The following is a 14885-nucleotide window of genomic DNA, read 5'->3' on the forward strand; positions in this document are numbered from 1 at the left end:
CCCACACATTGGAACATAAAACTACTCTTCACCACCTGAACCGATGCCCAAAGGGGGCCCAATCTACTCCTACCTGGCTCGCCAGTTGTGTTGGCAAAGTGGGCTGTATGCACAGCATACCGCCATTTTGCCCTGTGCTAAAAAGCACATACTCAGTCTTAATGAAATAACCCATATTTAAGCTAAATAAGTTCACTCACCATTCATTCTCTGCCCATCCATACAAGTCAAGAGACCTCACACCAGCTTGTTCTCAAGTCACCGTCCCAGTCATCACTGGTTTGCCGACACCCTCACAGGCAGTTTTATTAAAGACCCAGTAGGAAGTGATGTCACAAAATGTGACCACCTCCATAGGAAGTGAGCTCACAGGGTGTCAGCTCCACCCAGCAGATGCCCATATACGGAAGCCCAACAGGGATTCAATACAGTAATATAACAATAATAAAATAATACAACAACACCACAATACAATACAATGAATAGAAATACATACAATGAATACAATACAATGCTGGCTAAAGTCTTATGGGCGTGTCCGGCAGGGAGTGCCCCCCCTGCCTCCGGAAACGATCACAAGCTCTTATATTAATCGCTGATAGAATCCTTAATCTGCGCCATTCCATAGAATAATGCATATCCAGATTATACCCTTATTAAAGGTGGAAAGGAGGCTACCTACAGGCGTACACTACGAATCCCAAGCTATGCTGATCAGACATGACCCAGATAAGAGCGCACATCTGTCCATAACCACTAGTTTGCTTGCGGAGTGAGCGCATCCCCTCCTCAACGATCGTCGGTGCTAAATGCACAGAGGGCCCCTCGCCGGCGGACATAAGCCCACGCCGCAAACATCACACTCCAACCTCAAGACATTTTCTACTACCAGACGAGATTCAACCAGCCTCGGACTGCCCCAGTCAGCTCTGTTTAGAGCGGGTTGTGGCAGTACTAAAACTGGGTGACACTATGACAATACATATTAAATACATCTTGAAATTTCCAGCACAGGTGAATATTTAAAAAGCAGTACATTTGACTTTTACCAAACATTCACTGGTGGCCAGTCAGTCACTTTCATTTAACAATCATGCACCTGGGGTGAATGTTTGGTAAATAGCAGATTGACTACCTTATAAAAATGCAACTAAAGACCTTCCTATCAAACGGCATGGGAATCGGACCTAGGGGAGATAATTGAGGAGGAGGTGTGGAAGAAATGGTCAACCCTAGTGAACAAGGGCAAACTCAACACCTCATTGGTGGAGGCAATTAAGTGCTATCACGTTGGTACCTTGTTCCTACAATGCTAGCAAAATTATACCCTGGTACTTCATCCCTATGCTTTCGTGGATGCGGACAGGAATGAGACATGAATCATGTCTGGTGGTCTTAACCCAAAGGTCCAATGTTTCTGTATCAGAATGTTCAACCTGTCCTATTCAGTGATGGGACAAAATATACCTAGAGGAGCCAAAACAGGGCTGTTTACTGATCTGCCAGAGGAGATCCCCAGACATCTACAAACTCTCAGAGTTTTCATTCTTTTAGCGGCTAAAATAACTATAGAATGTGCATGGAAATCACCTGTAATCAATGTTACCTTGGTGAAACACAAAATATCCTGGTTTATGATCAAGAAGAGGATTTCTCAGAAGAAATAAGGACATTTAAAAGCAAAATGGAAGGATGAGGTAAGTGAAGGAGGACTGCACTAAGGTAAAGGAAGCTATTTAGGTAAAAAAATGTTTACCTTTACAACCCCTTTAAGGTCAGCCTCTTCTTACCAAACATCATGGTTGGTATCTGGTAAAGAAAAACAAAAATACAAGCGTCTTTATTTCTAAGAAGGAATACCAGGATCTCTGCAAATGTGCGCAGTTATAGCTCACAGTCTCCTAGTAATACAATGTTGAATCACAATCTGTCTTGAAAGGTCCCCACTGGCCATAGTGAGCATTTCTCTAATAGGATAAACTAACTACACTGCAGGACACAGGTAAACATCTTCCAACCAGTCAGTGCACCTGTCACGATTATATTAATTTGCTGCCAGATGTTTTTGGACCTTTCATTGAAATGAATGACATCGGCGGTATGCATACATGAGGTGGTTAGTGGCAAGCTGGATAGATTTTGAAGGAGTTGTAAAGGCAGTGGCCCGGATTCAGAAAGATCTGCCTATCTTTAGGCTGGCGTAGCATATCTCAGATACACTACGCCGCTGTAACTTAGAGCGGCAGGTCCCATATTCAGAAACAACTTGCGCTCTAAGTTACGGCGGCGTAGTGTATCTGACACGGCGTAAGCCCGCCTAATTCAAACTAGGCTGGTAGGGGGCGTGTTGTATTTAAATGTTTCGTGACCCCACGTAAATGACGCTCTTATCGAATGGCGCATGCGCACGCATGCTCAGTATAACGTCGAATTTTCAAAGTAAATTACGCCCGCTCAATGCTTAGTCGACGTGAACGTAACCTACGCCCAGCCCCATTCACGGACGACTTACGCAAACAACGTAAACAACGCAAAATTCAACGCTGGCCCAACGTCCATACTTAACATTGGCTACACCTCATATAGCAGGGGTAACTTTACGCCGGAAAAAGCCTTACGTAAACGACGTAAATCAATGCGCCGGGCGGACGTACGTTTCTGAATCGGCGTATATATCTCATTTGCATATTCTATGCAGAAATCTACGGAAGCGCCCCTAGCGGTCAGCGTAAATATGCACCCTAAGATACGATGGAGTAGGGGACTTACGCCGCTCGTATCTAGGCAACATTGAGGCGTATCTGATTCTATGAATCAGGCGCCGAGATGCGACGGCCCGCATTCGGAGTTACGACGGCGTATCTGGAGATACGCCGACGTAACTCCTTTCTGAATCCGGGCCAGAATGTTTTTTTCTGAATGCATTCTATCCACTTAAAAAAAAAGTACTATATTGGGGGTATAATGTTGGGAAGAATTACAGTACTTATTTCAGATGATGGCAAAATGAGCAAACAGCGTGGCCTAGCAGTGAAAAAAGTGAATAGAATTCTACTGTGAATTATTAGAGGGGGTCATCAGCAGGAGGAAGGAAGTCTTGTTTCCCCTATATAGATTGTTAGTTATACCATATTTGAAATACTGGAGGAGATTCACTAAAACTGGAGCACTCAGATACTGGTGAAGCTGTGCATGGTAGCCAGCCAGCTTCTAACTTCAGCTCAGTCAATTAAGCTTGACAATAAAACCTGGAAGCTGATTGGTTTCTATGCAGAACTGCACCAGATTTTGCACTCTCCAGTTTTAGTAAATCTCCCCCACGGTGTCTAGCTTTGGAGACCCATTTAAAAAAAGACATTTATAAAATAGTATGAGACCAGAGACAGGCAACAAAATGGTGAAAGGTCTGAAAAGATAAAACCTATCAGGCAGTAGCAGCCTGTACATTAGGGGAGCCCTGGGCGCCGCCCCCTCTATACTTGCCACCCCCTATATCAGTGATTGCGAACATTGGCACCCCAGATGTTTTGGAACTACATTTGCCATGATGCTCAACTACACTGCTGAGTGCATGAGTATCATGGGAAATTAAGTTTCAAAACATCTGGGGTGCCAAGGTTTGCCATCACTGCCCTATATGAATAATGGTTAGATTCATGTATAGGATGAATCTATCCATGGCTGCCGCGGCCACCCCCTATTCAGGCGGCCGCCCCCTTTCAGGCCCCCGGTCGCCTTAATTACAGCGGTGGGGGTGTTTTCTTGAAGCACCTGATTAAAGCCATAGGCTCTAATAGGGTTCAAAATAGGGTGTCATTGCGCCATGAGCCCACCCAAGTGTTAATTAATATTCACTGTTGTAACACCGATCCTCAATCCGGCCAATCAGAAGTGGGTGTTAGACCCATTTTCTGATTGCCCGAAAAGAGAAGGCTCCTGATTGGAGCCAAGAAGGAGGGAGCAAAGGGATGACGCTGTCGCCGTGGAAACTCGTGGAGAGCAGGGGAACGAGAGACTGCCGCCAAACAAGGGAAGCCACGATGGGGTAAGTGCGACCGACCGCCCCATCAACGGACCGATGGGGGGTGTCGGTGGCATACTGTTTACTGCCCCCCCCCCCCCCCCAAAAAGAAATCCACCGGCTGCCATGGCTATCAGGAGAGACTGCAAGAACTTAATATGTACATTCTTCAGGGAAAGGGGATAAATGACTGAAACCTTAAAATATATTACATTTTAGCTATTTTTCTTTTGCTCTATAGCTATAGGGACACAACTTACCTGTGTAATAAATGATGATCTACGTTATGTGAGCAGCTGAATCCTAAAAAAAAATCTTCACTGCAGAGAGGCCCCATCCTCTTTCTGAGGCTGAATTTCCAGTGTTCAGACGGTTAATAGTATGGGATCTGGGTTAAGCTGCTGTGAAAATGCTCCTGATGATGACCCACTCCCTGCTCCCTCCTCTGAGATAAGTTCTTTGATTGCTTTCACTGCCTGTAACATTATCTGTTAATGGGGGAAGAATGTGATGAGTCACATAATTCTCACTTCCACTCACAGATCATGTTATAGGTAGTGAAAGTAATCAATGAAGTGTTTTTAGTGTAGTAGGAGGGGGTGGATACCTGTCTGGAACTTTTTTTACAGCACCTCAGCCCAGACCTCAAGGCTATTAACCCCCTGCAGCCCAGAAGTTCTGAGAAAAGAAGGTTGTAAATGTTACATTTATTTTAAATAAAAATGATAAACATGTTACACTCACCTGCTCTGTGCTATGGTATTGCTGCCCTGAACCACCTTCTCTGGGGTCTCCTGCCAGCACTCTTGGCTCCTCCTCTTCTGTGTTATGCTCCTATAACAAGCCGTTTTCTCTGGGGCACACCTGCAGGCTCGCTGGGCGTGAGCTGAGTTGTGTGTGTCCATAGACACAGTCAGCATGGCTTGGCCCTACACCCTCTCACTTCTTGCAGGATTTAAATGACAGCAGCAAGAGCCATTGGCTCCGGCTGCTGCCCCTGTGTCCTGTGAGGAGAGGAACATAGACCAGCGCTGCTGCAGACAGGCACAGCACTGAATCAAACAGGAGGGAAGCATATACAGTATGAAGCTATGATCAAGAACACAGTGACATTGTTTCAACCTAACAAGTAAAAAGCTTGGAACTAACCTTATGAGGTAATATTTTACCAAAGGACTAGTTGATGTTTGAAAACAGCCTTCCAACAGAGGTAATGGGGTTGAATTACTAAAGGCAAATAGACTGTTTACATTGCAAGGGAAGTTGCATGTTGCAAGGAAATTTGCCCTAGAGCTTAAAGTTGTGTTTTTCAACCTTTTCTTTAGCTAAGGCATCTTTTTTTAAAAAAAAAAAGTTCCAGAGGCACACCAGTCAAGCATGTAAAAAAAAAATATATATATATGTTACTTAACATCATTGGGAGACCTGAGCTCTGGGAGTGTGGGAGACATTTTGTCACATGTTGGAGGATTTTTTCATCACATTTTGCAAATATTTTGGGAGTATCTTGAATGTTTGCACTTCTTTCATATCAAATATCAATGCTGTATGAATCGAGGTATATTGATAATAAAGTGTCACTTATTTATACCAGATGTGTGTATTCCCTGAGATCGCAGACTTTTTTCAAGGGTTCTTATATGATTAAAGGTTTGAGAAAGGCTAGTCTATGGTGTTCTACTATGAATGTTTTTTAGAATATGATCTGTAATTTTTCCTTGGTTCTATTTTCTGTCACAGGCAAAGTGATTGACGTTGAACATGGGATAATTTGTGAAAATGTTCCTATCATTACACCAAATGGAGATGTTGTGGTGTCTAAGTTAAACATAGAAGTGAGTAAAGTGTGTAACTTTTATGAAATGCATATTTTAAATGTGTATGAGGGTGCAACTATACATGTAGAAGATGCTGTAGCAAGGAGAAAAACAATGGGATGTGACCAAATGTGATACCTATTTAAATGTAATCAAAAGGAATATTACAAAATTGATATCTAGTTGCTTCCCATTCGTCAGATTTTGTAGTCTTTTAATGAGGTTGGGAGTGTTACCCAAGATGGTCGATTTTTGGGATAGGCCTCTTCTCACTATTATTTTACAAGACGTAAATTGAAAAGGTTAATGTAGACCAAGTACAAATCCAGAAGCCAAACTCACAGCTCTCTGTCTCTTAAATTATTACATTTATCCAGCCTGGTAAAGAATTTTATCTAAAACAAGTTAGTGTTAATATACTGTATGTTTCTGTACAAAATTTTTATAATTTTACACATAAACCCAACAATGTAGAAACCCACGCACTTGTGTTCGAACAAAACTTGTCTTAGAGAATAGCCTTTATAACCGTTAATGACCAGAGGGCCCTGTAATGATTTTGCTATACGGCCCACATATCTATTTACATTTTTTACATGTTTGTAGCTACAGCCCATTTTTTAGCAGTTATCAGTTGTCTAACGTTGTCTAATGTTTTATTTTCCATTTATTTTTGAGCAAATATATCTAAAGCTATCAAAGGAAAAATGCTGTGTACTTGTTAGTACACATATATACTGTAGATAAAATTGTAACATTAATCAGAAAGTAATTTTATTGTGACCTTTGCATTTTTACTTTTCCTTGCTATGGTTTCACTTCTGGCTATTATTGTGTCCCATAGTAAGGCTCTTTTTACACGGGCTTGTCCGTTTGACGGACTCTACTTTGCTCAGCGGGGAATCGATCCACTAATCCCTGCTGAGCAGGCGGATGACAAGTCCATCTCTTCTCACTGTGCTGAGACAGACCTGTCAGAGTCCCACTCTCCTCTATGGGGAGATCGGATGAAAACAGACCACCTGTGCGTTTTCATCCAATCTAGTCTGCCAGACGGATGGAAAATAGGGTCATCATCCATCTGAATTTGGTGTACCGGATTAGGATTGTATAGCAGCAAATGTCAGCGAACCTTTCACTGCTGACATCTGCTGCCCCATGGGTGAATGGAGCATCTGATCAGGTCCGCCTGACTGGCGGAACTGATCGTAAAGCCTGTGTGAAAGGGGTCTACTTAGGCAGCAACTTTGCTGAATGATGGCTAGTATAAAATACATTACAGGATAAACCATAGAGAGATTGTATGGGGCGAAGTCAGGCCTCGACAAAATCCGGGGGGCCAGGTCGCAATTGTGACAAGAAATTGTGACCTTGCGCCTGGGGAAGCTTAGGGCAGCAGAAGGCCGCACAGCCACGGCCTCAATTACCGGCCGGCCGGTAATTGAGGCCACGGCTTTGCGGCCTTCACAGAAGGAAGCTGAGGCCTGCAGAAGGCCGCAAACCCGCGGCCTCAATTACCGGCCGGCGCGGGCCCGGCCGGAAGTTGAGGCCACGGTCTTGCGGCCTTCACATAAGGAAGCTGAGGCCTGCAGAAGGAATCTAGGAGTGGTCATCTTGTAGTGGTCATTGGCATTACAGGTTACATTACAAGTAGCAAAAAACAGCAGTTCTAATGTGTTTTTTCACTGCCATCTCCTTCCCTCTAATTAGAACCCCAAAACATTATATATATATTTTTTATTCTAACACCCTAGAGAATAAAATGGTGGTCGTTGCAATACTTTCTGTCACACGGTATTTGCGCAGCGGTCTCAGGCCTCGTACACACGACCAGTTTTCTCGGCAGAATCCATCAAGAAACTTGGTGGGAGAGTTTTTTTGCCGAGGAAACTGGTCGTGTGTACATTTTTCATCCAAGAAACTGTCGAGCCACTAAGAGAGCAAGTTCTCTTTTTCCTCGATGGGAGTCAAATTGGCTCGTCGAGTTCCTCGTCGGGCTGGTTTCCGACGAGAAACTCGAGCGTGTGTATGCTAAGGAACCCGCGCTTGCTCATAATAAAGTATGAGACGGAAGTAAAAGTAGCATTTGTAATGGAGAGAACACATTTTTAAAGCTGTAACAGACTAAAAAGTGCAAATAGTCTCTTACCAAACTTTTACTTAACACGCAAACACATGAGATTAGCAAAAGCAGCCCCAAGAGTTGTACAAGTGGAATTGAACTTCCCCTGCCGTCCTATGTGTTGTAGTCACCGCGTTTGAGAACGAGGAGATTTTGTCTTGACTGTGTGTACGCAAAGCAAGCTTGTCCTTCCTCGACAAGCCTAACAAGGAACTCGACGAGGAAAATGATGTGTTTCGCCCGACGAGTTACTGGGTCGTGTGTACAAGCACACTTTTTAGGGGAAAAAAATACACTTTTTTTAATTAAAAAATAAGACAACAGTAAAGTTAGCCCAATTTTTTTTATATTGTGAAAGATAATGTTACACCGAGTAAATTGATACCCAACATGTCACGCTTCAAAATTGCGTCCGCTCGTGGAATGGCGACAAACTTTTACCCTTTAAAATCTCCATAGGCGACGTTTAAAAAATTCTACAGGTTGCATGTTTTAAGTTACAGAGAAGGTCTAGGGCTAGAATTATTGCTCTCGCTCTAACGATCGCGACGATACCTCACATGTGTGGTTTGAATACCGTTTGCATATGCGGGCGCTACTCACGTATGCATTCGCTTCTGCGCGCGAGCTTGGCGGGACGGGGTGCATTTTTTGGCTCCTAACTTTTTTAGCTGGCTCCTAGATTCCAAGCAAATTTGTCAAACCCTGGGCTAAGTAATTCATTGTGGGTATGAGCGCTCCAACAGATGATAAGACAAGACAAACAATAACAAAAAAATCACTCTGTTGTACTACTAAACTGTGAAATTACAAACTAAACATTAAAACAACCTTTTCCTATTTACTTCCTGCGGCATGGTAAACCAGTAGCCAGAATGCAATTTAAGCACTCTCAAGTGTTCATTGTCTTCAGCTCCCCAAGAACCCCTAAACCCAGGGTACTCTGATTTGGCAAACTCTACTTTTGCTGATAAAGTTAAAGCAGAACTCCGGGATTTTCAAAAAATCCCCCATTAGTGCACCAAAAACACACACACACACACAACACTAAATAGTTATTACATTTGTGAAAGTTCTTACCGTTTAAGAGAAATGACTGATTGAATTTTCAGGAAGTCTGTTTTGTGATTCAAAAAATGCAGCCTGTATTCTAGCAGGTAGGATGTTAGAACAGGGATTGCATCATATCCTCTTCTCACTCTCTAACTATAATTAGCCTGCTAAATACATTCTAGGAGCACCGCCACTAAACCAACCCCCCCCCGCCTGATTATGATTGACAGCGCACTGTGCCCAATTGGCACAGTGTGCTGTCAATCATAATGTTCTGATATGGTATACCTGATACAGTGTGAGATCCCCACTGTGTCATACAACTAATAATACTACTGATTACTAATAATAATTTCCGCTATGTACGGACATATCGGGGGGCAGTGCGGCTCGGGGGGGGGGGGGGGGGGGGGGGGGGGGCAGACCACCAGGCAGGGAGGGGGATGGAGGAGGACAACTCAATGGGTGGCACAGACCGGGGGCTGGGAGACCCCCCACCCACTACAGTCCTTTCAGAGAACTGAGCTGAGGAGAGGGATAGAAGCCAGTGGTCTTACAAACAGGATGTCAGCAGCCAATAAAGTTTTTTCAGGATGTCAGCAGCCAATAAAGTTTTTTCAGTGAGTTCAGCAGCCTATTACAGAGGAACTACAGAGCTCATAATAACATGGATGGCAAAATTGGTGAATGTAGAAGATCAGCAACAAGGACATGGAAAAAATATTTGGGCTGGAGTTTTGCTTTAAGGCCTGGCCTTCCCCTTTCTGTATCTCACAATTTACTGCTGAACACAAAGGCAGGCCATAGACAGTGCACATTTCTTTTCTGCAACCTGTGGTTGCAGACAAGAAACTTGCACAATTCCCCCATTAACACAGACAGTGTTGATGGGGAATCCCTCATGCCCAGACATTGTATTCTCCCAGCGTGGGGGGGGGGGGGGGGCACAGGGGAAGCCCCACCGGGAGAAGACAGTGATTATTGCTAGTGGCTATAGTAGCCACTAGAAATAACCACAAGTAAACCTGGTAGGCTGGTTGTACATTCAGTCTGCCCATACATGGTTCGAATCTCGGCCAGTTCCTGCTGAACAGCCTATGAACTGCCTTAGGCTGGTCATTGTTAGAACAATCAATTGTTAGTTACCAGTGGTGGGAGGAGGTACTGTATTTATTGGCATATAACACTCACTTTTTACCCTGAAAATAGAGGGTAAACTGTGCCTGCGTGTTATACGCAGGGGGCTGTGGAAAGTTTTTTTCCTGAAACTTCCATCTTAAAGTTAGGGTGCGTGTTATACGCCGATAAATACGGTATTTCAGGCTTTCATTTTTTGGAAACAAACTTTTAGCTGATTAGAATATCCAAGGGACCATATTCATGAATTATATAGCTAAAGCAAGATGTTTGAAAAGCTATATATACCTTTATAATATTGTAAAAAGTTGATATACAGTATATTATTGGGGGAGACTAGTTTACAGAAGTGTGTATGTTTTAAAAAAGACTGGTAAACCTGCATTTTAATGGTAGATATAGTAATACTGTAAAATTTAACAAAAGCACCCCTGGCTAATTTAACTTGGTTTTCCATAAGGTAACACATGCTAACACGTTCAGGCTAGCAGAGCATTCACGTAAAAGGATATTTAAATTTTGAATAAAAGTTGAACCCCTTTAATTTTATAAAAGACAGCAATATTAAAAAATAAATTGACGGGTCCAGCGTTGTCCTCTTCTCTACAGCTGCCACTCAGGTCTCACGCCACCATGTTCCCCTCCGGCTCTTCCAGGTTCAGACGCAGCCTCCTGATCATGCATCACTATGTCTTCCCCCCTTTTAGTAAATTATTATTATTATTATTATTATACAGGATTTATATAGCGCCAACAGTTTGCGCAGCGCTTTATGACATGCAGAGCTCCTGGTGCCTGGTTGGATATGCACATTACATATTCCATGAGGCATCGGGGGCACTGAAGTCATTGGAGTGGGGGAGGGACAGAGAGCAGGAAACTTCCTGAAAAGGGTTTAAAGCAGTTTCTGTCATCTTTGTAAATGCAACAGACAAAACATTTTTTTTTTCTGGATAAAAATAATTACTGAATAAATTTGGATAATAAAGGGAACATTAGTCATTCAATATGTAATTAATTTAAATGATATATGTAAGGTACATCATATTGACATGGTGCATTTATGGGGCTTAATTGCATGCTGATATATAGAAAAAAATGTGAAACATTCTGCTTCCAAAAACAGTGTGTCTTCTGAACATAATTACAGAGTAACCACATTTCATTAGAGATAATTACAAGGTATTTGCATACAATTTGCATTTAGCTGTTTCTAATTAAATGTGGTAATTAATCATTTGTATACTACCTTAAATATTGCACAGCTTTGTAGTAACATTGTTTTGTTCTCGTTTTTTAACTGTAAAATGTTATTGTTTTTTTGTTTTTATTTACTTACAAGCAATAATATAACTAATATAATATATTATTCTCAGACACTGAGAATGGAAGATGCATAAAGGGAACATCAGATTTGAAAGAGAGAGGTTTACCTTGGTTTTATGGTGGGGTGGAGGGGCAGATCATGCTTATAGTTATTTACGCCACAGGTGAGAATAAAATTGATGTAGCCCCATAAATTGTTAGGGATGGCTCTGTCTGCGCTTCATAGTGTAATACCATAGGGTAGATAGGTCCCAGGTAGTCTCCTTTGTCCATGGCAAGAGTAACCCATGCAACATGGGGTTTTACACAGGCTTTCTCTGTTTGCACAAGAAGTCAATACTGCACACCCCATTTCTGGTGGTGGTGGTGCAATGTGACTATCAACCAGGTTCAGGTCCTGGCTCAACTGGACTCAGGGAGCATGGTAACCTTGGTACAGGACTTTTGGTCCTGTGAGGTGGAAAACATTACCAAGATGCTACAGCTAGCTTGCATTTATGGAGAGACATGGACCCACCCATTGGTGTCTGTGTCCATTACCACTGAAAGTGGAACTTTTGAATATGACGTTGGACTGATAAGAAATCTGGTACACCTAATAATATAGGACCTGACTTTCCAATATAGACAACGACCCCAATAGACAATGACACCAAACATTCAGCCAATTTCATTAGGCGCTATCTTTAACATAAAGAAGAATAAGGAGTCCTGGAAGTGATGGTTTGGCCCCCACAGAGCCTTGATCTCAACATTATGGAGTCTGTCTGGAATTACATGAAGAGACAGAAGGACATGAGGCAGCCCACATTCATAAATGATCTGTGGTTAGTTTTACAAGATGTTTGGAACAACCTATCTACCAAGTTCCTTCAAAAACTGTGTGAAAGTGTACCTAGAAGAAATGATGCTGTTTTGAAGGCAAAGGGTGGTCAGACCACATATTGATTTTATTAGGATTTTTTTTATGTTCATTTACTTTTAATTTTGTAAATTGATAAAAAAATAAATCATTAACATTTGTATTTCTGAAGGCATTCTTAATGTACAGCATTTTTTCACACCTGCCTAAAACTTTTACAAAGTAGTGTAGTTCTATGATTGATAACTGGTTTTAATACTCTAGCTGTATTAACTTTCTTCTTTAATGTCTAGGTAAAGGAAGGTATGCATCTTCTCATTACTGGCCCAAATGGTTGTGGCAAAAGCTCTTTGTTCCGAATTTTAGGAGGTCTATGGCCAGTTTATGAAGGAGTCCTTTACAAGCCACCTCCACAAAATATGTTTTACATTCCCCAAAGGTATGTAGCAGGTTAATGTCTCTTTTGCTTTGTGCCATTCTTAGGCCTCGTACACACGGCCGTTTTCCTCGACAGAATCCATCAGGAAACTTGGTGGCAGAGCTTTTTTGCCCCGAGGAAAACGGTCGTGTGTATGTTTTTCATCGAGAAAACTGTTGTGAAACTCGATGAGAAAAAAAGAGAACAAGTTCTCTTTTTCCTCGTCGGGAGTCTCAATTTCCTCGTCGTGTTCCTCGTCGGGCTGGTTTTCGACGAGAAACACGTTTGTGTGTATGGTTAGAAACCCGCACATGCTCAGAAGGGTGGCGCCAGTGGAATCAAACTTCCCCTTTATAGTGCCGTCGTACGTGTTTTACGTCACCGCGTTTGAGAACGATGAGATTTTGTCTTGACAGTGTATACACAAAGAAAGCTTGTCAAGATTCTCGACAAACCCGACAAGGAACTCGTCGAGGAAAACGATGTGTCTTTTACGATGAGTTCCTCGGTCGTGTGTACGAGGCCATACTCTTCTGCAAGAATGTAAAATATAGTTAGTCTGATTCAGCTGGACTTGTTCTGTAATGCTGAATATGTGTCATAGCTTATTCAAGTAACTTCTTCAGTTCGAATGAGAGTCTGGAATATACTCTGGCATGTATAGCCATACCGATAAAACAGTTACCTTAATGCAGTCACCAAGTAATGTGTCAAGGGAAGGTGTTGATTTTCCAAGAAGAGGATGGAGGTGTGAAAGTTGTGGAACGACCCTGTTTTAGTTATATAACCACGTGATCTTTCTGGTAAGCATTTGAAATGCTGAGAGAAAGCATACAATTAATCTTAGAGGGACATCTTCCAAGTATATCTTGCAATGTGTAGATTACCTGAGATGAAACAGTGGTACAAGTTGGTACTAGCTGTTGCAAACAGATTGCTTTGCCCAATCAGGGCGCAGTGAAAATAGCTAGTTGTTAAGGAGCAGGCCCGGAAGCCGGCTGCGGCATCCTTAACAACCGATGAGTCATCAGCTGTCAATGGGCTTCCCTGTTGACAGCTGAAAAAAAAAAACGTTGCCGGCAATAGAAAAATGTTTTAAAAAACTGCCAATTTTATTTCTTTTTTTAAACAGCGTGGGGTCCCCCCAAAATCCATACCACACCCTTATCCGAGCACGCAACCCAGGAAAGGGGGGAGAGCGAGCCCCCCTCCTGAACCATCATACCAGGCCACATGCCCTCATCATGGGGATGGATGAGTGCTTTGGGGCAGGGGAGGCTCCCTCCCAAAGCACCTTGTCCCCATGTTGATGGGGACAAGGGCCTCATCCCTATAACCCTGGGTTGTGGTTGTGGAGGTCTGCAAGCAGGGGGTTTTTCTGTATCTGGAAGCCCCCTTTAACAAGAATGAGATGAGATGACAATAAAAAGTTATAAAAACACAGAGACAGTTTTTGACAATTCCTTTATTAAAAAAGAAAAAAACACTGCCCCCCCATGTAGATCCATCGTCAATCACGACGACAACACCACTGCCGGAGCCCCCAAAATAAAATGCTCTGCCGTCAACCGCTGAATGCCTGGCTTGTCTTTTGACAGTTCTTATATAGGTAAGGGGTGGAGCCACCTGGCAACGGCACCTGGTGGCATCATTGAAAATGCATCATTAAAATTACTGCTCCTCTTTTTTAAAAGTTTTTTTGTTTATTGGTACATTGCCCCCATACCCTTTTTATGGCCATATACTTGAAAATAAGCCTTTCAAATTGGGACTTTTGATTTTCCAAGTTTGGGTCCTATAATACAGACTTTAATGGGGTTTGGGTCAGAACTTTTTCTCTGTTTTCGTGTGAAACGAACAGGGGGCGTGTTCGGCTCATCTCTATTAAACAGTCTAACCTCTTTTTCTTGTAACAGCTATTAGAGTCCCTCTTTAGCGGCACATAGTTATTGGCATCCAAAGAGTGGTCACCTTAGAATGGTAATCAGATGTATTTATGGCCGTGATGCATCTTCCATTATCCTGCTGGCAGGATACCGTACTAGCGCTCGGATCACCCCAAGCAAGAGTCCTCTTCTCAAGTGGTGCCATGTTGGAAGAAGGTGCTGGCCTGGGCTACTGAGACCCAC

The 14885-nt window shown here is 42.7% G+C and overlaps 1 protein-coding gene across 1 annotated transcript in view; it reads left to right on the forward strand.

The window, feature by feature from the left end:
* Window positions 1-14885, forward strand: part of ABCD2 (ATP binding cassette subfamily D member 2) — a 61117-nt gene that overhangs the window by 23798 nt on the left and 22434 nt on the right. The window contains exons 5-6 of the mRNA XM_040343615.1: window positions 5762-5856; window positions 12632-12777. Coding sequence (XP_040199549.1) covers window positions 5762-5856; window positions 12632-12777 — 241 coding nt within the window. The remainder of the gene's footprint in view (window positions 1-5761; window positions 5857-12631; window positions 12778-14885) is intronic.

Source organism: Rana temporaria, chromosome 3 (genome assembly GCF_905171775.1).
Source record: "Rana temporaria chromosome 3, aRanTem1.1, whole genome shotgun sequence".
NCBI classification, from domain to species: Eukaryota; Metazoa; Chordata; class Amphibia; order Anura; family Ranidae; genus Rana; species Rana temporaria.